The 24315-nt window shown below is 31.4% G+C and overlaps 3 protein-coding genes across 3 annotated transcripts; all 3 read right to left on the minus strand.

Annotated features, from left to right (window-relative positions):
* Nucleotides 1–219: 219 nt before the first annotated feature.
* LOC104766315 (putative pectate lyase 9) lies at nucleotides 220–3064 on the minus strand. Its single transcript, XM_087502544.1, is given in 8 exon segments — nucleotides 220–441; nucleotides 443–559; nucleotides 642–780; nucleotides 871–974; nucleotides 1051–1693; nucleotides 2239–2319; nucleotides 2652–2711; nucleotides 2886–3064. Coding segments are annotated over 8 exon segments (1377 nt in total). The 5' UTR covers nucleotides 2993–3064; the 3' UTR covers nucleotides 220–315.
* Nucleotides 3065–7114: 4050 nt separating this feature from the next.
* On the minus strand, nucleotides 7115–7970 carry LOC109131017 (uncharacterized). Its single transcript, XM_019241302.2, has one exon. The coding sequence runs from the start codon at nucleotides 7868–7870 to the stop codon at nucleotides 7640–7642; it is 231 nt and encodes a 76-aa protein (XP_019096847.2). The 5' UTR covers nucleotides 7871–7970; the 3' UTR covers nucleotides 7115–7639.
* A 6666-nt stretch (nucleotides 7971–14636) lies between these two features.
* Nucleotides 14637–16801, minus strand: LOC104766316 (9-cis-epoxycarotenoid dioxygenase NCED6, chloroplastic). Its single transcript, XM_010490177.3, has one exon. The coding sequence runs from the start codon at nucleotides 16541–16543 to the stop codon at nucleotides 14795–14797; it is 1749 nt and encodes a 582-aa protein (XP_010488479.2). The 5' UTR covers nucleotides 16544–16801; the 3' UTR covers nucleotides 14637–14794.
* Between the last annotated feature and the right edge of the window lie 7514 nt (nucleotides 16802–24315).

Raw genomic sequence — 24315 nt, forward strand, 5'->3', positions numbered from 1 at the left:
AACATATTACATATAGTTAAAAAATATGAACTAATATCACCGATAAGATTTTGCATTTACATAATATATGTTTTTTAAAGAAAAAGATAATCTAACAAAAAAAAAAGCAAAACACATGTAAAATATAAACAAAACATAAGTAAAATTCTTTTATATGTGTTTTGATAACAAATTAAATAGACTCTCAAATGTCAGACCATCCTTTTTTGTATTAAATTAGTCTATAATAAATTCATTTGAATTTAATATTTTAAAAATTATGAGAACATTTTGTATATTAAATGTGTGAAAGGCGTTAGGTTTTTTTTTGTATACTTAATCTACTAATGGTTTGAAAGAGTGATATGTTACTCTGCGGCAACCAAGAGCACCTGCAGTAGCAGTGATTGAGTCCATCATTGAGGCTGGTCTACCTGGTAAGCTTAGGTCATGTGCTTTTTTTTGCTGATGCTCCATCCCCTGATGGTGTGAAAAACGCTCCATTCACTAGAAGGTCATTTTCTGATCTCCAGTTCCACTTCTTCCACTCATTTTCTTCTGTGCCTACTCTTTTTGTTACCTGTCCAATTTTCAATCTTTGGAATTAATTAAAGATCAATTTTCTCTGTTTATAAGCAAGCATAAACACGGAAGAGTTGAACCTCCTTGGCGAAGCGGTTTTGAGGAGCAGCATATCTATTGCCTTGACTGATTATAGTTGGGTTTGCACTTCCTCCAATGGCATACATTTCCCAGTGTGTGTAATCGTTGTTAACCACATGGAAATACCCACGCCTGCACCTGCATGAATATACTCAAAGTCTTTCTTAACTTGTACTGCAAGTAATATGCCTAATTGAACACAATGTGACATGCATTGTAGATCTTTACCTTGGCATTCTTTGTTTGAGCCCCTCTCGAAAATGGTTGTACGCAATGGTAACTTGCATCAGCTTGTCTCGTGTGTACGAATCAGCGTGGCCTAGCAACATCACCTGCCCCAACAATGTCATGATCAAGAAAACAGAGTTTTGTAATAATAGGAGAAGGGATTTTAGCTGTTTGATTAACCTCATTGTGGTGAGTGAAATGGTTATTGGAAATGGTAATGGCAGTGGAACCCGAGACAACATCAACAAGACCATCAGCACAGTTAGAGAGAGAATTGTGGTCGATCCAGTTATGACTTGACCCAAATATATTTATACCATCACCATCAGCCATATCCCTCAGTTCGTAGTGACTTGCCGAGGTTATGACACTTGTGTTACCAGTTATCTTGCAATCGTGAATGTGCAAGCCATGAATGATAACGTTGGTTATATTCTGGATTGTTATGCAAGCACCATTGGCGATGTGGACGTTGGCACCACGAGCATCAATGGTTTTCATACTGTTCATGATCAGCTCTTCTTTCAACCTTATCACCATGTCTCTTTTAAAGATAATCCACAATGGCTCAACCTGGATCACTGCGTAGCGTAAAGTTCCTAGCTTTGGATCCACAACGTCCTCATCACTCGGGTCAGTGACCACATAGTAACGTCCATCACGACCACCGATAGCTTTACTTCCAAACCCTATCCCACAGTCAGCTAGGTGTTTACGTTTTTTGTACCAGTTAGGGTCACAACGCCAACAGTCATCTATCAGATTGCCATTTCCACATGAAAAGAAACCAAGCTTCCTCCTTGCAGTGATGTTCTGTTCACTCCTGCGTTTTAATACATTGAATGTAGAATGAACAAACAATGTTGTAAAAGGGCTTTGTTTTTTTGTTCATTTACCGGATTTAACCATAAAGCCATTTTGTTCCTACGTACCTAACATATTGAAATTTTTTGTTATCTATTTGAAGACAACAAAGTAGTTAATGTGGATCCTAAAAGCTAGTAGATGATAGAAATCAAAAGTCTCCACCAGAAGGATTTACACATTAACAACAGCGCAACTAATGAATGATAGCAACTCAATACCAAAAAAGTGTATATTTTCTCATGAAAGAAATTAATAAATGAGCGAGCAATGTTATTTTCTGTTTTTCTTGGTATCTCCTGAAAGTCTCAATCCCACCACATGGATCACCAATAATAATTTCACTAACCCACTGAACTGAAAATTTCTTAGTCAAATTTTTACTAAGACTGTACTATATGCTTCCCTCTCTCATAAAAATGTTAAGAATTTCTAACTACAAATTTAGTGAAAAAACATTCCAAAGGTATAATAAATGCATTCACATAACATATGGAAACTCACATCTGAATAAGGGCAGCGACCTCATGTGCAACTTTGTCTGGATCAGGAACTGCGTGTTCATTCAACTCTACACCGTGAAGCCTGATCAGTGACAACCAAACCAACCACAAATTAATTTCTAAACACAACAAAAACAACAAACTACTTAAACATGTAAATGAATTTCACACGCAAGTAATCATATTAATAAACCAAACATTTTCTTCGTTAATAAAAATATTTACTCACGTGGAATATATTAAAAACAATTTCGTAAAAAAAAAAGAAGTGTAACGAACAGAGAAAAGCTCAACCGTTGGATCCTTTTTCTAATGAAATGGGCAGTAAAGTTGGTTAACCCAACGGTTGGAAATGAATCTGACGTTTGGAATCGACGAATAAAGAGTAAAAAGATGGTGTGATTCTCTGTTTACCTGGTCGCTATTGTTGAAATGTTAAAGCTCTGTGAGTGTGAGTCCTCTGTTTTTAGCTTCCTAGAAAGAAAGCAAATAAAAGTTAGTTCAGAATCCATAGACTAGTAAAAACATGAGGATGCTCAGGAAAAAAAAAACAGAGGAAGCATTGGAAAAAAGTAGCTAAAAATGTGAAATTGAGAACAAGAACAGAGATATATTTAGGTACAGAGACGAGTTAGAGACAAGAGAGACCTTGAGGGAGAGACTTCCTTGTTCCATGTGAGAAAGCAGACAACGAAGATGAAGAAGATCAAGACGAAACAAGAAGCACTGGTCAGTTTCTGAGAAGACGGCGCCATTGTAATTTGTGAGAGAGAGAGAGAGAAGTAGCACAAGCTCCAAGAAAACCGTCACTAATAACCAAAAAAAGAAGAAGAAAACCGTCACTCCTTATATACTGCGGAAACGAACGTTAACGTCGTCGTTAAATTGACGCCGCTACTAAACGGAGGAATTTTTTTTTTAACTCTGTTTGAATAAATTACAAAACTAAACCACGTCCACTTGTAACTTGTTATTGGTTAAGGTCACAATTCTGCCACTAAATTAAAGATGAATGTCTACTAATATCAGAGCCGTGCCTCAATGGGAATAAAAGAAAATTTGGCCGTACTCACAATTTTGGAGAAAATTGAAGACTATATCTTAAACATTATATAGTAAAATTTAGGGTAAACATTCTCTCTTCACAACGTTGTTTGTTGTTCTCTCGCTTTTAATTCTATCGTCGTTGCCAACTATTTAGTTCTTAATCATTCGATGATCATTACTTAAATTCCATTACTTGATTACACTCGTAAGTTTTTAATTTATAGAAGATACATGTCATAAGTAAGATTAAGCGATTTAGTTGTTTTATATATGGAAAGAGAATTTGGTTAGAAAAGTTTATTTTGAATGTTTGGATAACAATATTGTAAAGAAGAAAGGAAAAGATTTTTTAATATATATTTTGTTGTTTATTTTTTGACAACATTGTTATATTACTAGTGTTATTACTTTTTGACATTTCATTTTATTGAATTGGAGAATTCTTTTTTTTACCGCTTCCGGCCACAGTTTATGTCCGCACGGCTCTGACTAATATAGATGTTAAGCTTTATGATGGAGCAAGCAAGCATTAAGGAATTAAAAGGCACGATTGGAACCTAAAACGAGGAAATTAAGACACGTTTATAAAAAAGTTTATGCCTTACTATTTTTGGTTGCGTTAATCAATTTTTATGTTTTCTTTTGTCAATTACGTAATGTTGGAGGAAAACCTTTATCAACCCGAAAGCTTTCACTCATCGCTTAATTAAGAGTTCTTTCAAACCGGCTTTTATTATCTGTTGATTGCTGTTACGATAAAATGTAAAAAGGGCGAGGTTATACCCTTGTGAAGTATTGTGATTTTAATTTGTTTTGTTTGATATTGTGTTATTCGTAGCTTTGAATTTGGAGAAAGTGTAAGTGAAATCGGTTACATATATAGACAATCAGGCTAAGAGATTATGTAGTTATTGATTTAATCTTTCATATAAAGTAATGATGGAAACAAAGTGTATATATCAGGTGATTGTCTCCATAATCATTTTGGAAAGAGAAACGGAATTGACACTCGTCTAGATAATAGGAACAATGGTAAGATATCACGACCCACAAGAAGCAAAGCTTTTGAAGATATGTCACAAAAACAAAAAAAGAAGATCGTACTTTTTAAGATTACGTCGGTTAGATAAGTAGTACCGATTTTGTTCTATCAAGAATAGAGTCAAGAGCAAGTGGTAGATTTACAGGCGGGAAATGAAAGCTGAAAGAACATGCACGCAAGGACTTTGACCAGTCATGTAAAAATGTCAAAGGTGGTAGGAATCTTATTAGATGTTTCTCTCTGTATATAATAAGCTACACCTACATCATGAGAAGGACCATCTTCTTTTCTATCTTTGGATTCTCTTGCGATTTTGTATTTGACCGCAATCACTTTTTTGGTGGATTCTCTGTTTTTTTTTTTTTTGTTAGTCTACCTCACACTTGATAGTACAGTTGACTTGAATGTTATCGTAAAATGTTAATGATGTAGAGTAAATTTCTGTAGCTCTTTGTTTAAGTAAAAGAGTAATACGTTACGTGACCATGGAAGAATATCATGATGATAATTAGTAAGCGTCTAAGAGAGACATATATATATGAACATATCAAGATAAAAGGACAATGAAAATGGTAATTAAATTGTTGTTATTTAATTCAATTCATGTTGATGGCCCAACAAATTTTCTTTATGATAAGTGGACAAGTGGTATAGAGGCCCAACTATAATATTTTCAATTATTCGACCACAACAATAAATAACGATTATGCAACGAAATTACTTTTTGTCTGATTTTACAAAAACGATTGCACGTTCAAATTTTGATTATATACCATGTTGGGATTTATGTAAATTTCTATTGGGCCATATGTTATATTAGTGGACTTGTGTATTGTATACTATGCCGTTATACATATTTGATTGTATGTAATTGCCTTTGTGAATTCAATAAGAAAGCATATTCTATATTCATAGAATTTCTCTTTTATTAATTGCGTGTAGAATGAATCTGCCCGATATGAAAACACTTCCTAACATAGTGGTCATATATGGCCTCAAGTAGTCAAGTTCGCCCACGGTAACACGCCTTTCACAGAGATAAGAGTCCCTAGGACTCTAACAAGACTCTCACAACTTATACTTATTCCTATTTGAAATCTCTCTGTTTCTTTTTTTGATAAGAAAGAAATCTCTATGTTAATTTTAGATATTTCGAGGTATTAAGACGGATATAAGATGAATCCAACTAACTTGCCTTTCTTAAATAAATAAAGCATAACACATGCAATATAATCTCTGCTAATAATAAGTTCCATGTGCATGCCCAAAATGCATAACCTCCTCATCCGATGAAACACACGAAGCGATAATTTGGCCCGACAAAGCAAACAAGAAACTAAAGTTGGGTATCGAACTTAGTCCAGAGAAACGTGTCCGGGTGCTTCATTCACTAGTTCACCGCACTGATTGATTCTTTTGGACGCAAGAAGACATGCTGAGAATCTACCCCGACATCAATACTCACAATCTCATCACGGATCCTAGGTTCACCCAAGTCAAACAGGATCGAAAACATTTGCCCGCAAACATAACCAAGTCGTTGTAGAGAGGTCAAGAAACTGATAGATGAAGGAATAAATCAAAGAGATATGCTTACCGGTTTACTTATATTATCTAGTAAAATTTGAGTTTCTGGATATTCTTGCCTTTTAAACAAAAAAATTTACAAAATTACTTTTGATATAAAAATTGTAGCTATCCAATATCATTTATGAGATCAGTGAAAATTACTTTTGATTTTACCATATCGAACTCAAAACAACCAAAACCCCAGCTGAATGTTAATTAAGGTTTTTCAGTTTTACTTATTCTGCATACTCAGGGCTTGATTGGAACCACATATACTAGAGCATTAGCATTATGCAGCATTAGCATTATGGTGCATATGCTCTGAGTAATATAACACATTTAGTTGATTGGTATAGTAGTAGAGTATTAGATATTATATTTATATTAATATATGACATTAATTAAAAAATATAATTTAAATGTGTTTCATTTTTAAAATTAATTATCACTCATTGTTATATAAATTTTAAAAATATATTTTACATTTAATAAATTTAATAAATTGTTATATATATAAATGTATAATTTAATAATTTTTAATTATATATTTCTAATGTAACACATTAATTACAAATAATTAATATATATTATATTTTTTTTATAAAAGTTTATATATATATTTGCATTTTTAATTTCAATAAATTTTTAAAATATATATAATATAATAGATTAAACTAAAATAAAACAATAATATATATTATAAACATTATATCCACATTAATATTTTAAAGTATTAAATAAATTATTATATTATTTTACATAATAACATTAAGTAGTTTTTAATATATTATCTTATAACAAATAAATTTATCTTTTATGAAATCATAATTTTCTATTTTTACAAAATAAATTAATTATTTAAAATGATTTTAATATATATTAATATTTTAGAGTTATATGCTTGGGGAATGCTTCAAATAAAAGCATACAAGAAGAAAGCATATGAGAGCATCTGCAGCTTTTAAATGCTCCCTTATATGCTCTCTTAATAAATGTTAATTGGATGATAAAATAAAAAAAAAAAGCTTCTTTATATGCTCATAAGTGAGCATACCAGAAAGTGAATATATCCATCTGGGTTAAACACATTAGGTATTATTACTTTTGGGAGACAGACACTAAGTATTAACTATAAAGTGAGTTTTTTCTGACATAAGTGGATTTACTTGCATTTTCAGAAACTTCTGCCCCGAAAAGTCCAATAGTCTATGCACAATACAAATTCAGAAGATTAATTGAAATGTCAACCTCCTCCTAATTATCTTTATAATCTTGTTTCATTTTACATTCATGTATATATATAAATATACGCATACATATATTGTTTTTGCTGATATCAAATACACGTATAGTTCTTGTATGTAAATATATATTGGCTTTAGATGATCACATATGATCGGAACAAACATCATTACATCAACCATGCAATATTTTACAATCGATCTATACGAACTGTGAGAGAACGGAACAAGTGGAACAATCAACCTCCACTTCGCTCCAACGTTTGGTTTCTGAATTATATGTCGTTTACATTAATTAGCTAGCCAACCTTGTTCCCCAGTACAATGGTTTTCATATGGTATCCTTAAATCACTTTAAATACAAGTATCAAACAAAGAAGCGTTGAAAGGAGAATTAATAATTAATCAAACATAATTAGGAAATATCCTCCTTATACATTCAACACTGCAATACACAAGAAGATAGATACACATAGCATTATCTTGTTCTTCAGTTATCAAAGTTACCTGTTGTGAAGTGGATTTGGACCCGTGGGAATTACTCTTTTTGAGTCCAGAGCCGAAGAGTTTGTGACTGTTCTCATGGAGTCATACTTAAGAACTTGTTCTTCTTCTTCTTCTTCATATGATCCATTCTTCATCAGTAAACTCCGCATTGAAGCTGATTCTGAGTGATGAATGAAGGCAAGAATAAGGAGAGAAGAAGCCAATATCATCATACCTTTCTTCTTCATTTCCTAGTTTTGGTCGTTTTTGTTTGTTTGATGGGGATATAATGGGAATGAAGGGAAGCAAAAGTTAGATTGTTATAAATAGCGACGTTTGATAAAAGGGCAAAGAGAATTAGAGTGAATATATTTATATACAAGCTACGGTGCATTTAAAAAATAAATCTATGAAACATGTAACTAAATGAAACCATATTTTAGCTTATAAATAATTAGGTAATTATGTGGAAATCATGCATGTTCCTTTTTTCCTCGGTTCACTATGTAAAAAGGTCTTTTTACTTATGTCTTTGATTTGAAGATTCATAAGTCACAGCCTCATTAAGTGAGCCTGTGGACACATTTATGGTAACAGTTATAAAGCCGACAAGTTATAACTGAACACAATAAATAGTTTTTCTCTCTAATGAATAAAAACCCAAACATTCTGCTTCCATTGATGAGGTCTAAACATTTACGATTCACTACGGACGACGAATCGTCATAGATTTGTCAAACATTTCTAACATTTTCAAAAGAAAAATTGTTACTTTTCTAACGACATGCATCATGCAAATTAATAAGTATGATTTAAGATTAGTATGTGTTTTATTAGGTGAAGAAGAATAGGAGAAAGTGAGAATCCTTTGAAGCAAAGCACATGGAAAGTGTAATTATTTCAGAAGTGAGAATTAAAGCAAGTGAAAAGGTGAAAATGGAACCCATGCTTACTTGCTTCCTCTCCTACTAGCCACTTTCAATTTCCATCAAACGCATTAACTTCTCTTTTTTCCCTCATTTTCAACTTCACACCATCCCTATTCTTTCAATTTATCGACTTTCCAATATAGTATTTGTGAAACTTAGCAGTCAATATATACCACATGTTTATTTTTAGGGTATCATCGAAACAATAAAATTTAGCAGTCAATAAATAAGCAAAATATTTACTGTATATATATCACTTGTTTCGAACAAACTTAAACAAACGACATGAGAGTTTAAATGCAGACATGTTGAAAGAAAACTTCAAACTATCTTGTCCATGTATATTAATATAGTAACTATCTAGAATATTTGTGTAACCCTAACTTTTGAATTTGTACGATACAAAAGCGTAAGTAAACCAAATTATCTGTATTAAGTCTCTGAACAGAACGATCATTCGTTTGATGTAGAGAAAATTGCAAAAAAAATCAAGTAAACTAATAACATCATAATCTTTATTAAAAAAAACACATTCAGATATGGAACGGTTTCTTGTTTTATCAATAGTATATATTATCTGTATTTTATTCGTCTACAGTGAAGTGGACTTTTATTTAATGCTATCGTCTTAACAACAAATTTCAAATACCTCTTGGTGGGATCGATATTATATATTTAAAAATTGGCACATTGGTTAAAAGCGTTAGTCAAATGGTGGATTATGAAATCTATATATGTAACTAGCTTTCTAAATAAAAGGTTATTTGTTTTACAATTTCAAAACACGTGTCAAATGAAAATTTAATTTGGATCATTTTTAATCAATGGTTTCCCAATACTGTACTATTTAATACACACAAACAATGGTTCCTCTAGATTCGAAAGCTAAGTCGTTATTAACCTAGGTTTAGATATCTTGTCCAGTACAACAACATGTAAATTTAATTAATTACGGCAAAGAGTTTTATTCTCATAAATAAGATATTTCAAATATTTGCTTGTAATTTTATTTTATCAAACATATCGTACATATATTTTTGAAAACAAGCAATTTCTGAAGTTTATAAGTAAAACAAATAAACAAAAAGATGATTTCTGAAGAACTGGCAAACTAGTGTGGATGAAGGCACATGTAAGCAAGAAGATAAAAGACAAGAGTTAATTTTAACGAAGCAAATTCTACGTAGACATAGACTAAGGGGCTATACTATTACTACCAAAAGCTGACAAATACAGTTAGGCATGAGTAAACATTAACTACTGTTAGATTTTGTGCAAACATTAAATGATGTGTTTGCATTTTGCATGTGTATGTATATACTGATTAGAGCATTTCGTAGCATGTGGCAAAGGTGCAATTTTACAAGTTTTTAAAGTTCTTTTCTAGTACTAAGTTGTGATTCTATAATGGGTATAATCCAATTCCTAGACCACTAGTTTGCTAATATATATATATATATATATATATATATATATATATATATAATACATGCTACAACTGCAAAAGTGATATGAACCCTAGGTTTGTGTTGTTTTATTGCTAAAAGATTGTTGGTGGCTCAATTTGTATTGTTTTCTTTATGTGTTATGAAGCCTCAGTTTTCAGAATCTGAGCTAATCTTTCATCCGTAGAGGAAGATTCCTTTAACGTATGGTCGCGTAGCGTGTGTTGGCTGCCTTGATTTGTCTGTATGACTGTATCCAAGGGTCTCCAGAAATGTAGATTGCTTTTAGTTCCTGGTTATTTGGCCAGGTTTTAAATTTAAGTTGGTTGTTGATCTTTCTTGTGTTCGGGTTTTGGTTCTGATCCTCAAGTATTAGTTCTCTTTGTTTCTGTATCTTTGTATGCATCTCCCTTACGGTTTAGTCTCCAAAGAACTCTTCCAACTATATATTTTTAGGGATTCAATATAAAATTTTAGATGGAAAAAACTGCAAAAAATGATGTTAAAAGTTTATATATACATAAGTTCATTTGGTTTGAGGGCACACCTTATGGGAGAGTCAAGGCACAGAAGGAGAAGAAAGAGACTAAACACGATCAGTAAAGATTTTGATCGAACATTTACAAACATATCTCTAGTTTTCTTATCGTAAATAACGAATAAGATAAGAAAGCACGACAAAAAAAATTTACAACAAATAAAAGGCTCTACAAAGTAAATTATTTTTAAGCAAAGTTTGAAAAAACATACATAGCCCAAATATATTGTAAGGTACAAGTAAAGCATAAATGTTTCTTTAAATTATTGATTTCTTCTTCCACTTCGTTCATTAGTTTCAATGAAAAACATACTAGTATTATTTTAATGTACGCGAAACAACATAAACTGATGTTAACCTTAAAACAAAACTTAAAACTACAACAAAACCTACGTCCATATCGATTTCAGGTTCTTTTTTCATCTACCTTGTTTCCATCCACTTTACTTAGTGTATAGCCCTGTTTTAGAAAATCGGTGCTAGTCGCTAGTCGGACGGTTGGAGTGAGCCTAGCGTCTAGTGAGAAAATCGGTGATTAAACGGAAATTAATCGGGGATTAGTTTTAGGGTTATTTTGTTAAATTATTAGTAAATTAAAAATATATAGTACTAAATATATATATATATAATTCTGTTTATGTGAAAAGAAAAATATCAAATAAAATATAAACCTATAGCATTGTCTTTAAAACTACGGTAAACACATAAAAACGTAATTTTAAAGAAAAAAATTATGATTTTAATTAAAAGTTTGTACATTAGTTATCGTAAAACATCATAAACTCTTAATTTAAACGTTTAAATAACAAAAATATATATATTTGATTTATATTTGGCTCCAAAAATAATCGGTATATACAAAATTAAGCGGGAATTAATCGGATTAGACGGTATAATCGGATAATCGATGCTAGGCGGGGATTAGTCATTAATCAAGGCGGAGAGGGTGGACCTAACGATTTTACGGGGCGTAATCGGTGTTAGGCATGAATTTTTAAAACAGACACTAGTTTGTTCCGATCTCATTCGAATTTATAATTTTATAAACATATTTTGATATTTTAATTCTCTCACGTACACCTAAAATGAAAAAAAATCCGACATATAATTAACATATTTGTATTGGTGTAATACTGTAATTACTGTTTTAATTTAATACCATTAAAATCTCATACATACGCCAACATGTAGTGTGTTTTACATAAAGATTCAAAAAAAATCAGTTATTATAACGACAAACACACATATATATATATATATATATATATATATATATATCAATTTATATGTAGTGAAATTTAATATTTGTAAACTATTGCAATACTTCTGAAACTCGTAGCTAGCTATAAATTTAAGATATTATTGTAAATTCTTTTTTTTTTTGCTATGTACGTGCGAGTAAGAAGAAGAGGGGATGAGGATTACTATAGGAGAGGCAAAAATTGGAAAAAAGGGATATCATTTCAATGTTAAATGGACCCATTATTAGAAGTCCAAGTTCAGCCTAACGAAGCCTATATCAAATTAGGAAACCAAGTCGGGTGAAAAGCAATAGCAAAATCAAACATCATTCTGTTTTAAATTCCAACAAGGTAAAATATATGTAACAACGTTACGCGATAGATTTGTGACAATATAGTCGATGGTGATATCCAGAAGCAGTTTTGAATGGTTGTGAAGTGTGCAACTGCACATACCAAATTTCGTTAACACACTTAATTATGAGCGGTTGAAGACAATCCGGTAAAATCATGTGTTCTCTACTGATTATTTTTTAACGGTTACATAGGTTTAAATTAGTCAGTATTCTGTATAATATAAGGCCATTTTTGTTTTTGTACATGGACAAACAAACTATGAACCATCCTCCTTGATAGTTAACTCTCTTAAGAATTACGACCGGCGATCATCTTGACTCTCTAAAAATGAGATGTTGAAGCTCACAAGCAAATGCATGTTGAATAATAAAATATTGTTACTAATTTTCATAGCAATTTTTGACACAATAGTTATAATTTTCAACATATAATTAAATTATATCTGATTAATTATCTGTGACAATATCAAGTAAGTTTTTAAGTCATGGGAAGTTTTCGGACATTCTAAAAATTGTGCATCTTTTAGCTTTTTTAGTTCTGTTCCATTTGGGGAAGGAAACAAATAAAATCTCCTCGACAGATGTTATGAGCCTCGTCCATAATTCCTCGTTTGTTATTATTTTTTTAAAAAATATATAAAGAGAGGATAGATTGTGGATAACTAGTTGATCCAAAATCTCAACCACTATTTATTTGAATGGAGAGTTGTGAGTATTTTGGATTTTGAAAAGATAGGTATCTATATGTTTTATTAGAAGTTAGTACATGTGTTGATAAGTTTTTGGATCCTTTCTTGTTTATGATGCTATGCACTTATGCTTATATGTATGTATCATAGAGATTAGCTTTTTCCTCTACGTTCTTGTTTTGTTTTCCGCTGTTTCATTAGTTGATATTTTTAAAGCAACTAACACAATCAAGTTGTTGTGTGAGTAAACTATCAATATAGCAATGTTCTAAACTGGAAAGTATCATCAATATTATAAACTACGTCTCCTTATCGTAATCGTTCATAGATTAAGCTAAATCCAAAATCAATTAGCATCTTATCCGAAGTAGACTTCTACCAAAAAAAGTACTAAATCTAAACATGTTGGAAACCAATATAAAATACAAAGTTATAGATCTTAAGATTGATAGAGATATGTTTAAGTTCAATATATTTTTTTCTAAATATCAAAAACATGGTTGCACATTTCAGAACTTATTATGTTTGATATATCAATAAAACATATAATTGGATTTTTAAGAACTTTCTATTATAACATTTTTTCTTAAATATTATTAAAATGAAGTTCATGTTTAATATCGAGTTCTATTGACATCTATAGATCTGTTGTAGATTTTTTTTTGTACATTCTCCAAAAGAAAAAACTGGCGTAGATACTACACAAAAAGTTATCCAGTTTTAACTACGGATTTTATCCGAAATTGTTTTATAATATATTCTATTTTCGAGTTGTTTTTTTAACAAATCAAGTCATTGGAAAACGCTTGTCATAAATGGGTTTTGGAATAAATATAGTCGAATTAAAAGGTAATCGGAAATTTCTAACCCATAGAAAAGTAAAGTCAAAAAGTATTCGAGCATCTGTACAAATTTCTGATCAACTAATTTACTAAATTAAAATATATTAACAAATTATACTCGCATTTACTAATTTTCAGGGCGATCTTAAAAACTAACACTCCACAACTCTTTTTTCACAGCCAGTTTCCCAAAATTGTCTCTGCACCAAATATCAAAACACATACTTTACAGTTTACAATTGAAACCCACAAGACTTATGTATATATAGTAAGGGTTTATTTGTTGTTCTTGTTAGGAAACACAGTTTACCTTCAATGATGAATCTAGATTCCATTGACCCAATCATGGTATAGGTTTTTATTGAAATTATGCGAATAACTGAACAAACCTTTGAGTGATAGACTACTACACAAAAACTCCATAACAAATGCATGGCCCCATAGTTTTTCGAATACTATTATAGTCACTTAATTTTAGCTAGTGACAACTATCATTCATCGCTCTGGTGACATTTTATAGGGTCCCAAGTTTTATTGGCTGCAAAAACGTTATATGAAAAAAAAAATGGACCACTTCAACCTTATTACTAATAGTTACAAATTTTTCAATTATAAAAGTAACACACAAATTAATTAGTGGAATCTGAAACATTAATGTTTTGCTTTTGGATCACGTGGGACAATGAGTTTTTTTTCGGTTACTTCTAACTTCGTTCTAACTTCGTTCTAACTTCTAAACCAATAATTCTAATTCTAAATTTGTTACAAAGTCACGGAGTCCTTAGCGTGTCAAAGGTAATGATTTAGATTATTGCTGTTTCAGTATGTAACGACAATATAGATAAATAACATTTGAATCAAAATTGAATGTTGTTATATATAATAAAGTTTGAAATAAAACACACATGAAAGTGGTACATTACCAACATTTTAAAGTTTAATTTTATCACGTTACGATAAACTCATTACGGTAATAGAAATTGGACTTCTTTGTTTATATCATCATCAGCTACATTTTATGAATAATTTAGAGAATCATTACTAAAACTAATAATAATTACGCTAAAGAAGCCAACACCACTAAAATAATCAATATGAGTAACTTAAACTAGGGGTTGCATTACAATTGCGATCAGGAAACTTGTTCTTTCAACTGATTCTCGCTCACGAACGTTCCATGGAAACCGTAAGGTACCCTCTCCGGCAGACGCACCACGGCGACTTGCTTCATATCCGTTGCATCAACCACGACAAACTCCGACTCGTTTCTTTCTTCGTCCGTAACAAACCCCATTACATAACCTTCGTCTTCTCCATCCTTTTCTGGTACAAAATACGGTTCGCCACCAAACCGGCCAGGTCCGTAATTAAACTTTGTAACGGTGCCGTTTTCAATATCCACCTTAGCGATGCCACTGCATTTAGGCCAAGGATCAGCTATTGCCAAGTAAACAAACCGGTTTTGCCGTCCCACGAAACTGCGGTTTATTTGACCCGCTTCTAAATTTATCCCGGTTACAATAACCCTCCGGTTCGATTCTTTTATCCGCATATTTAACCGGATCTCACTTAACTCAATCCGGGTTGGTTCTCCTGATTCACTGAAGATCGTGTCGGGTGGACTCATACACGACCCGAGTACGACAATAACCGGATCTCCATCTTCGGTTCTCTCTTCCCACGCGTTCCATAGATGGAAACAGAAACAATCCGGTACGTCGACCCAATTTATACCCGAACCGGTCTGATCCTGCTTTGACAAAACCCCAAATCTCGACATTTTCTCTTTATCGTAGATAACCGGTGACCCGCCCCGAAGCATTTCGGTTAATTTGAATACCATTTGCTGATCCGGTATGACGACAAAATTCTCGGTTATGGCGAAATCATGAATCATCGTAGGTTCCGGGAGCGTGATGTCCACGTCACGTGTCTTTTTCCCGCACGTGTCGAATTTAAGATACCTGAGATGAGGTTTCCTCAAAACGTTGTAGCTCAGCGTGTGCAGATCACCTGTGGTAGCGTCCACCTTAGGATGCGCTATCACTGAGAAGTCGACCTGATCGTCGAACCCGAACCGTCCGATCGTCTCGAGGTCTCCTTGACCGTCGATCTTCACTTGGTAAGGGAGATCATCTTCGGACATGGCTAATAACCTCCCGTTGAAGAAGACAAGACCGGCGTTGGCTACACCCATGCCACGTGTACCGTCCACGAGACCTATCCCAGCTCGAGCGGCGAAGAGAGCGAGTCGAGCTAGACCGGAATGGCCGTGAAGCTCGCCGATTGGTTTAGGAAAAACCGATCTTCCAAGCTTGGTTTCTTCAACAAGCCGGTTCGTTTTAGTGTACCGACAGCTGTAACTAACCTTGTTATCAGAACCGATACTAACGGCGTGAATCATTCCGTCACCGTCAAACAAATGATGTCCGGCTAACGGTGGAAACATAGGGTTAGCGCCGTTACGTACGTAAACTCCTCGTAGACAAGAAGGAATCTGACCAACGACTTCTAAACCGTTTTGAACCGGACATTCTTGAACCGGAGCGAAGTTACCTGATAATTGAACCGCTGGATCGGTCGGTTTAGGAAGCGGTCGATTCTGCTCCATCGGTATGACGATAGAGGACTCAATCTTGTCGAGCATCGAAGCCGCTAGCTTCTGGAGAGGGTTTAAGTTTGGATGGGTTGGTTTGAGCTTAACCGGTGGTGGCGTGACCGGAGATTTGAAGAGAGGAGGGAGATCAGGAAGTGTTGTTATCTTGAAAGGGTTGATAAGAACTCTTCGGGAGATGTTTACATTTTTGGTTTGTGGAAGTAAATGAGAATGAGAAGAAGAAGTCTTCGAACGAAGAAGATCAGAACGAAGAGAGTGTTGCATGGTGGGTTACTTTGTGAGCGACCTTAAGCATAAACATGAAAAGTATTGTCACGTTTTATAAGTAAAGGTTTTTTTTTTTTGGGTTCTGTCCTCAACATGAAGGTAAAAGCGAAGCGGTTGATTTTAAGGTTATAGAGAAAAAATGTAACAGGGTCTTGACATTTGTCAAAAATATCATATTTAATAGCAAATCTAGATTATATGGTCTAGTATTACATGTTGTAGATTTTTCTTGTTGATTCAATGGTTGTGATTGTTTAACTTGTTTTGTTTGAACGGTAGAGATTTCTTTTTGAAACTTTGAATAGTGAATCTTAAAAAGGTTAGAAATCTTCCAAAACTAGTAATTAAGTATTGGAATAATTATGTAATCTCTTTTGCTTTTTACAGTTTTTTGTTATTGGTTACATGTATAGCAGCAAATCCGGATGTACATTATATGGTATGTTATATTTTGAAGTTTTTTTCTTTTCAAATCGACGATTTTGATTGCTTCACAGATTTTTTACTTCTGTTTCAACGGTGGATATATTTCACAAATCTCCCAAAAGAAGTAATTCAATATTAGCAAAACTGAATTTTTTTTTTTTTTTTTTTTTTTTTTTGTGTTGTTAATTAGACACATCATGTATATAGTAGCAAATCCACATATGATAGGTTTAATGTGAAGTTTTTTTCGTTTGTAAATTATTTTTCTATTCAATGGTTCGGATTATTTCACTCATATTTTTCTTTTCAATGGTGGAGATATTATGTTTGAAAGTGAATGCCAAAACTAGTACTTCAATGCCAACACTTAATGGAAGAACTATAATATTTTTAACCTTTTTACAATTTAGACACACATATAGTAGCGAATCCAGATTGCTCTATAGACTACATAACGTGGTGTTTTTTTGTAGATAATGTATATATACTTTTAAAAATCAAAGATTCAAATTGCGTCACTCATATACTCTCAACAAAAAAATATATAAACATGTTGTTTATCACAGAGAAAATTAGTCAAATGTTTTCATGGCATAGATTTGCCAATTAAAAAAAGTCATCTAATATGATACCTTTCAGAATTATCAGGGAAAAAGAAAAACCCTACGTACTTGGGACAAAATAGCATATCATGTTGTACTTTTTATATATAATTACAAACCGTTATAGCTAGGGTCAGCTGATATATTTGGCACTTGGATATAGCTAGATTATAGCTAGGGTCAGCTAATAGCAAACGAATGAAGAATTCATAAGTGATCCTTGGGTATAGATTGACGTACTATGGTTCGGAGACCAATTTGGGTACATATTGGCTTTAAAATTTAATTAGAAACATCAAGATAAAGAGAAAAAAAAAATAGTTTTGCATGCCTTACTTTTATTACAGAACTGAAAATGTGCAATGAGAATGAAAATTGTTTTTGTTTTTTGGAGAACAGTTGGTGAATGAGATTTTGTAGAAGATACCAAAGGAAGTGTGTATATATACTATACGTACGTACTATAATTGGTATGACTTGGTAAAGTATCTAAGTGTGTGTGTGTGTGTGTGTGTGTGTGTTTTAACACTAATGTAAAATTCATGTGGTGTGTAATAAAGGTTCCACGTTATTACTAGAAAGGATAATATATCTAAAAACTTATCTCTAAGAAGTTAGTAGTCAATTATTGTGATTAATGTCCAACGAATAATGTAAAAATGCTGCTAGTGGAGGAATACACTGGGGAGATGGTAGTGGACCGTTTGTTAGGATCACTTAGGGTCCAAGTTTCTTGAACCGGATTGGATTGGTTATCAGACACCGCAGTCAGACAATTTTGGTATGAGTCGATTTAACTCACAGTTTTATTTTGTTTTACAGCATAAAATAATGACAAAATACAACATTGTACAGCCGGAGACTGGAAGAAGGTGGTCGTGGCAACATTGCGGAGATTCGAAGTCGAAGGTGATGGTGTCTTAAAAGGTTTTTTTTGGGATCAAGTCTGTATCCTAAATGCTAGTGGCCATTCTAATTATCTTGATCTTTTTTTCTTTTACATATATTTCATGAATCGTGCTCTGTGAATCAGGAGATATATATGTCCATCCAATAATGCTATTCCACAATTTTTAAAGATATATTCACTTTTTTTTAATCATATTATTTGTAATTGATTTTTTATGATTGAATAGTCTTTTCTTATAAATACTACCAAAAGTAAATTGATAAGATATGGCCAACTTATTCATTTCACATTTTCAAAGTTTTCAGATAATTAATTCGTGTTTTGGACAAACAAATTAATTATTCGGACAAGGACACGAATCATATATCGAAATTGTTGATAAACAAATTATTATGTGGATAAAGTGATAAACCTTTTAGACTAGTTATACAACCTGACAAGCCATATAGGGAACCTGATGCATGTATATATTAATGAATTTACATTAAATTAAATTTATATTTTCTAAACTTTGGTTTTACTTGGTCACGACTCACGACAGTTATTAGATGTATGAAGCTTCTATTAATGTTGATTCATGTAAAACTCTGTGGTAGTATATCTTCAGTCCGTACTAGGTAATAGGTATATTTGACTATGGAATTGTCCGACCAATCATAAAATCACAAGGCTTTTCTAGTAAAATATAAAGCAGATCCAGAACGAAATATCCCAAAGTTGCATACAAGTGAAATTCAAATCATGTTAGTGGAGGAAAAAGGTTAAAGTTTTAGATAAATTTCTGAGAAATTTTGTAGTTATGCTGACCTATCGAAATCATAGGATCAGAGTTTTGTATGTAAGCTATCATGACTATACAAAAATATGCATCTTCTTAAATTTGATTATTATTATTGATGTTTATTTTTAAAACTAATGGATTGACAAAAATTAATTATAATCTACTCGTGTCGACAAAAAAAAAGGAATGAAAATATAATAATAATTATAATCTACTCGTTTGTATTAGTATTATTATCGCAATATGACTATCCAAACTTAAACATGCATTTTATATATGTTCTGATTCAAAGAGTTTCAGTTTTACTGTTTTAGTACTTATGTTTCTTTGGTTTTTTTGCCTTTAATTTTGATAGTTGTTGTTCTTTCTAAGAATATTGATGCCGGCTTTATTTAAAAAAAGGTTTTGATTCTTACCAATGCTGAGAAACTTTTTGTTTAACTTTCCAATAGAAATTCATAAGTGAAAAAAAAAAAAAAAGTAATAGTAGGAGTCTATACAGAATTATCAACATTAATCAAATGTCTCATTTACTAAAACAAGTCTCATTTTATTTGAATACATTATGCTTATTCATATGAATTTTCAATTTTCAAATATTTGTTTCATGTACTTTTTCAGAATTTTCTTTGAGTTATCCGATTTTAAATTAGATGATCCGAATGACCTCTTGCATTTATTGATGTACAATTAGTTTGAAGAGACAAATCGATTTTCGGAAAGCCAGTTTATCGTATATATAAATTTTTTTTGTTTTATCCGCAAAATTCAGATCATATTTATATAAAATATAATAAAATTAAAAGAAACAAAAATCACTGAATAAAAAAATTAGTAGCGGTTTAACAAACTCTGAGAGCTAAAAACGGAAATAGATTATATCATTTTATGACACCAAACAAACAGTTCTTCTAATCTTTGGTATATAAAATTTGAAAGAAAACGAAAAGTATATAAAACGTTGTATGTACTCTCTCGTCTGAGGGTATGTACGAACAGAACTCACAACATCATAATTACTAAAAAGGAAAACAATTTTTCTGAAGAATAAACGAGTATTACAAGAGAGCTAGCGATGCTCAAATTAGTTTTATATAGAATTTAATATTACTTGTAAAATACCGATTCAAACACTAAGACTCAGATACATAAACCGTAGATCCACTATTTTTTTTCCATCACGTAGATCCACTATAATACTGGAGACAGAGAACCAAATCAAAGGTAGTGAGTAAATCAATACGAACACAAACTTTGCTACTAAACCGCCTTATATCAAACTTATTCTAAAAACTAAGTCGAAGAGAATCAAACTTCATATGATGCAACTAATAGCCAATTTGCAACACATTCACATTCTACGACCATAATTAGACAATGAAACCAAACACAAGAAGATTTAAAACTTGAGGGTGGAGACAAAAATATATGGCGACAAATTATTCCTCAACTTAGATATGATGATATCATCTGTTTCCGGATTATATAACGTTGTATATCACGTGACTTTGATGTACTTCACGTGGTACGATGAGATCGGCGTGTATAGTCTCTTCGACCGCTTAACCAACGACCAACACTTGTGCTTACGAGAGTATTCATGAAATCTAATGTATATATTTTTAAAACACCACCGATTTCACGTGTCGATTTGGCAGTCTCTTAGGGAAACAGTACGTCTTAGTACTTGACGTGGTCGGTCACACTTGTTCATGTCGTTAGCTTTCTTATCTCTATCCATACTTATAGATACTTTGGTTATACATTAGTTTTAACCAATTGTAATCAAATACATAAAATGGACAAAGTTTATCTAATCGACGTGGAAAAGTATTACTCTTTAACTTTTCCCTATAAGATTTCATTTTATATTTGGATTTTAGCGGCTATCAAATTTTAATATAATAGTGTAATACTCAACAATCATTTAACTTAGCCGTTAGTATTGCTAATCGAATACTGGAGAATTATTGTTAGATACTCTTACTGTACTTATTAACATGCTAGTTCCCTTAAACTCCTACCTCCAAATTCAAAATCTTTTTGTAACGTGATCCTACAATACCAAATTAATACTTACCTGCTAGACAAAAGTCACCTTTGTAGTTTGTATAGCAACACGTATTAGAGTACTACGTATATATACTACATATTGTGCAAACATATGCTTTACATGCATGTTCCTCATGCAGCAACAAATTAAAAGTGTTTTTAATATTTTATTTTACCCTATTAAGAAAATATCATAAAAAGTTTTTTTTCCATATTCTTGGCGTTTTGAGACTATTTTTCCTATGACATTTTCTCTTACAAACACTAGAATAACAGTTCCAATTAACATTCGTTTACTTCCGGAAGATCCTCCAACAATGTTCACTCCAACTTATTCTAATGATATCACGGTCCATTTTGTTGTGAGCCGGCTAGACATATAAAATCTTTCTAGCTATGTTAAATAATAAACCTAACACGCAAATACATCACTCGAATCGGATAAAATATTAAGGAGCATGAGGCCTTGTTTGTCCAATTAATGGTCTATAATCATATATAGAGGGATTCATTGTGTGGAACTTCATAGTGTAAGTTTAGTCACTTTGTGCATGAATCTCTCTAAACTTACACTATGAAGTTCCACACATGAAGTTCTTATTGACGATGGAGGAAGATATACTAAGAACTAGCAATAATAAAATTTTTGACTAATGACCAACCAAAGTTGTTTAATTAGAGACAAAATCATCATCACATTGTTATTCATGTTTTCTCTCCTGCAAACACCGTTACACAATTCATTACACAAGTTCAAACTAAGCGGAGAAACTTAGATTTCAATTCATGTTTTGTAACCATACAAAAAGATCCTAAAACTATATAATTAACCAGAAAGCATATTAAATTCATTCATGTTTCTTTTGTTTTCTAGTCCTCAACAATATTTGGATCAGATCAAATAATAATCATCTCGTCATTATCTATAATATGTAAGAAAATATATTAGTAATTGGAGTTGGTCTTGGCTTATATATTAGAAACTTATTTTCTAATCGTAAAATGTGGGATATTGTTTGTATTCTAACAAACCTCCCCTCAAATTATATATCACGATACTTTGGCATCCTCTTCAACTAAACCCAAGTACCTAGGCTCCAGTACCCTTTTTATTCAACCTAAGCTCTGATACCAATTGTTATGCTTTCCAAGTCCAACCCAACTTCCCTATTAATATGATATTGTCCGCTTTGGGCTCATATGGCAAAGCCCGCACGGATTTCTTATTGGGCTTCTTCCCAAAAAACCTCATACTAATTGGAGTTGGTTTTGGCTTATATATTAGAAACTTATTTTCTAATCTTCAAGATGTAGGATATTGTTTGTATCCCAACAGTAATACAAATTAGTCCAAGTAAAATAAATTGATTGATAAACGAATGCATTTTGTACTTTGATCATTAACCTTTTTACCATATATGAATGGATACTCCAAAAATATATACATTACCAACTTTCTTCTTCCATATAGTATGTGATCAAATGTCAATTAAAACTTAATATGTACTCTACCACAATCAAATGGTATGTATATCATTGTAACACTTTAAGATTGAACTAGATTAAGATCCGTGCTAGAGCAAGGGTAGAAATTCATTTTAATTATATTGTAATTTTTATATAAAATATAATTTATGTGATTGTTTTTAAAAGTTTTTTAGGATAAAATATTATGCAATAAAATCATATATTAAATATGATGACTTGAAAAAGAAACTTATTTTGTAAGTTCTATATTGTTAATGATTCTAGATAAGTACATGTGCTATAACACTAGTTAAATTTTATTTTATACAAAATTTTGTATATTTTCTATTTTAAAATAAAAATTTAATATGTTGTATTAGTTTTATGAACGTGAAGTTATTTCAACAATGTATATCCTACCTCATGACTTGAATGTCATTATAAGACATAATTTTGTGAATTTGGTTTTTAAAAAGCAAGTTATTATATTATGAGTAATTTAATATATTATTATACTTTTTATTTTAATATACTTGGTTTTTTGAAAATCTTTCATATTATAGTGACATATTATTGACATTGCTATAACAAACCAATTTAGAGTGTTTATAGTTTCTAACTTTAATATCAAGTTTCAATATTTTAAAAATATTTCAAAATAAATTATTTAAAGTTTATTATATTATATAAAATTATAAAATTCAACAAAAAACGTATGAAATTGAATTTAAATATTCTAATTTTGACCCGTTACTCAGTAAATTTTTTAATTTAATAGATATTATTAAAGAATAATATTAATAAAACTTGAATATTTTATATATTGAATCATTTATATTTGTTTTTAAAAATTCAACCTATGGTATATCCGGAAATAAAACTATTTTTTAATTATATTAAATAGTACGATAATTTATATGTTTCACAAAATAGACTCATATATAAAAGTGAGAGTTGAAGTATAATAATAATTAACAAATTAATATGTTAAGTTAGATATCAAAAGATTTTATTTGATGAATAATTTAATAAAAGAAATTAATATGGTAAGTTAGATGATATCAAATGATTCTTTAGAATATTTTCTTTAAGATTTTTGGAAACAATAAATCCAGACTATACAAATAATATAAAACTTAATCTATAACCTATTTGTAACCAACTTATTAAAATTATATAATTTACAAAACAATATTGTGTACTTCCGTTTTATTATATAAGGGATCCTCATAGACCAAGTAATTATACTATAAATTCTGAAGAATAAGTAAAGCTAAAACAAAGAGAATTTGTGAATTAAAATGACTAACAAAAGAATAAAAACGCAAGTAGTTGTATTTAATAAGTAAAGGCATTGAGGACAGAGAATCGTTAGAAAAAATGATAAGGAATGGAGACAACATAGGTATGCATTAGACATCGTTCTCGAATTTAAATCACAATTGTAAAACTAATCTACTTTCGCATTGAATTCTCTAGATCTTAATCTCTCGTTTGAATCTAGCAAATTAAGCAAGCATTTACAAGTTCT

The sequence above is a fragment of the Camelina sativa genome, chromosome 19 (assembly GCF_030686135.1).
Source record: "Camelina sativa cultivar CO46 ecotype springtype chromosome 19, ASM3068613v1".
NCBI lineage: Eukaryota > Viridiplantae > Streptophyta > Magnoliopsida > Brassicales > Brassicaceae > Camelina > Camelina sativa.

Excerpts from the sequence above, each read along its gene's own strand:
- LOC109131017 (XM_019241302.2), bottom strand. The coding sequence starts at position 7,870 with ATGAAGAAGAAAGGTATGATGATATTGGCTTCTTCTCTCCTTATTCTT.
- LOC104766316 (XM_010490177.3), bottom strand. The coding sequence starts at position 16,543 with ATGCAACACTCTCTTCGTTCTGATCTTCTTCGTTCGAAGACTTCTTCT.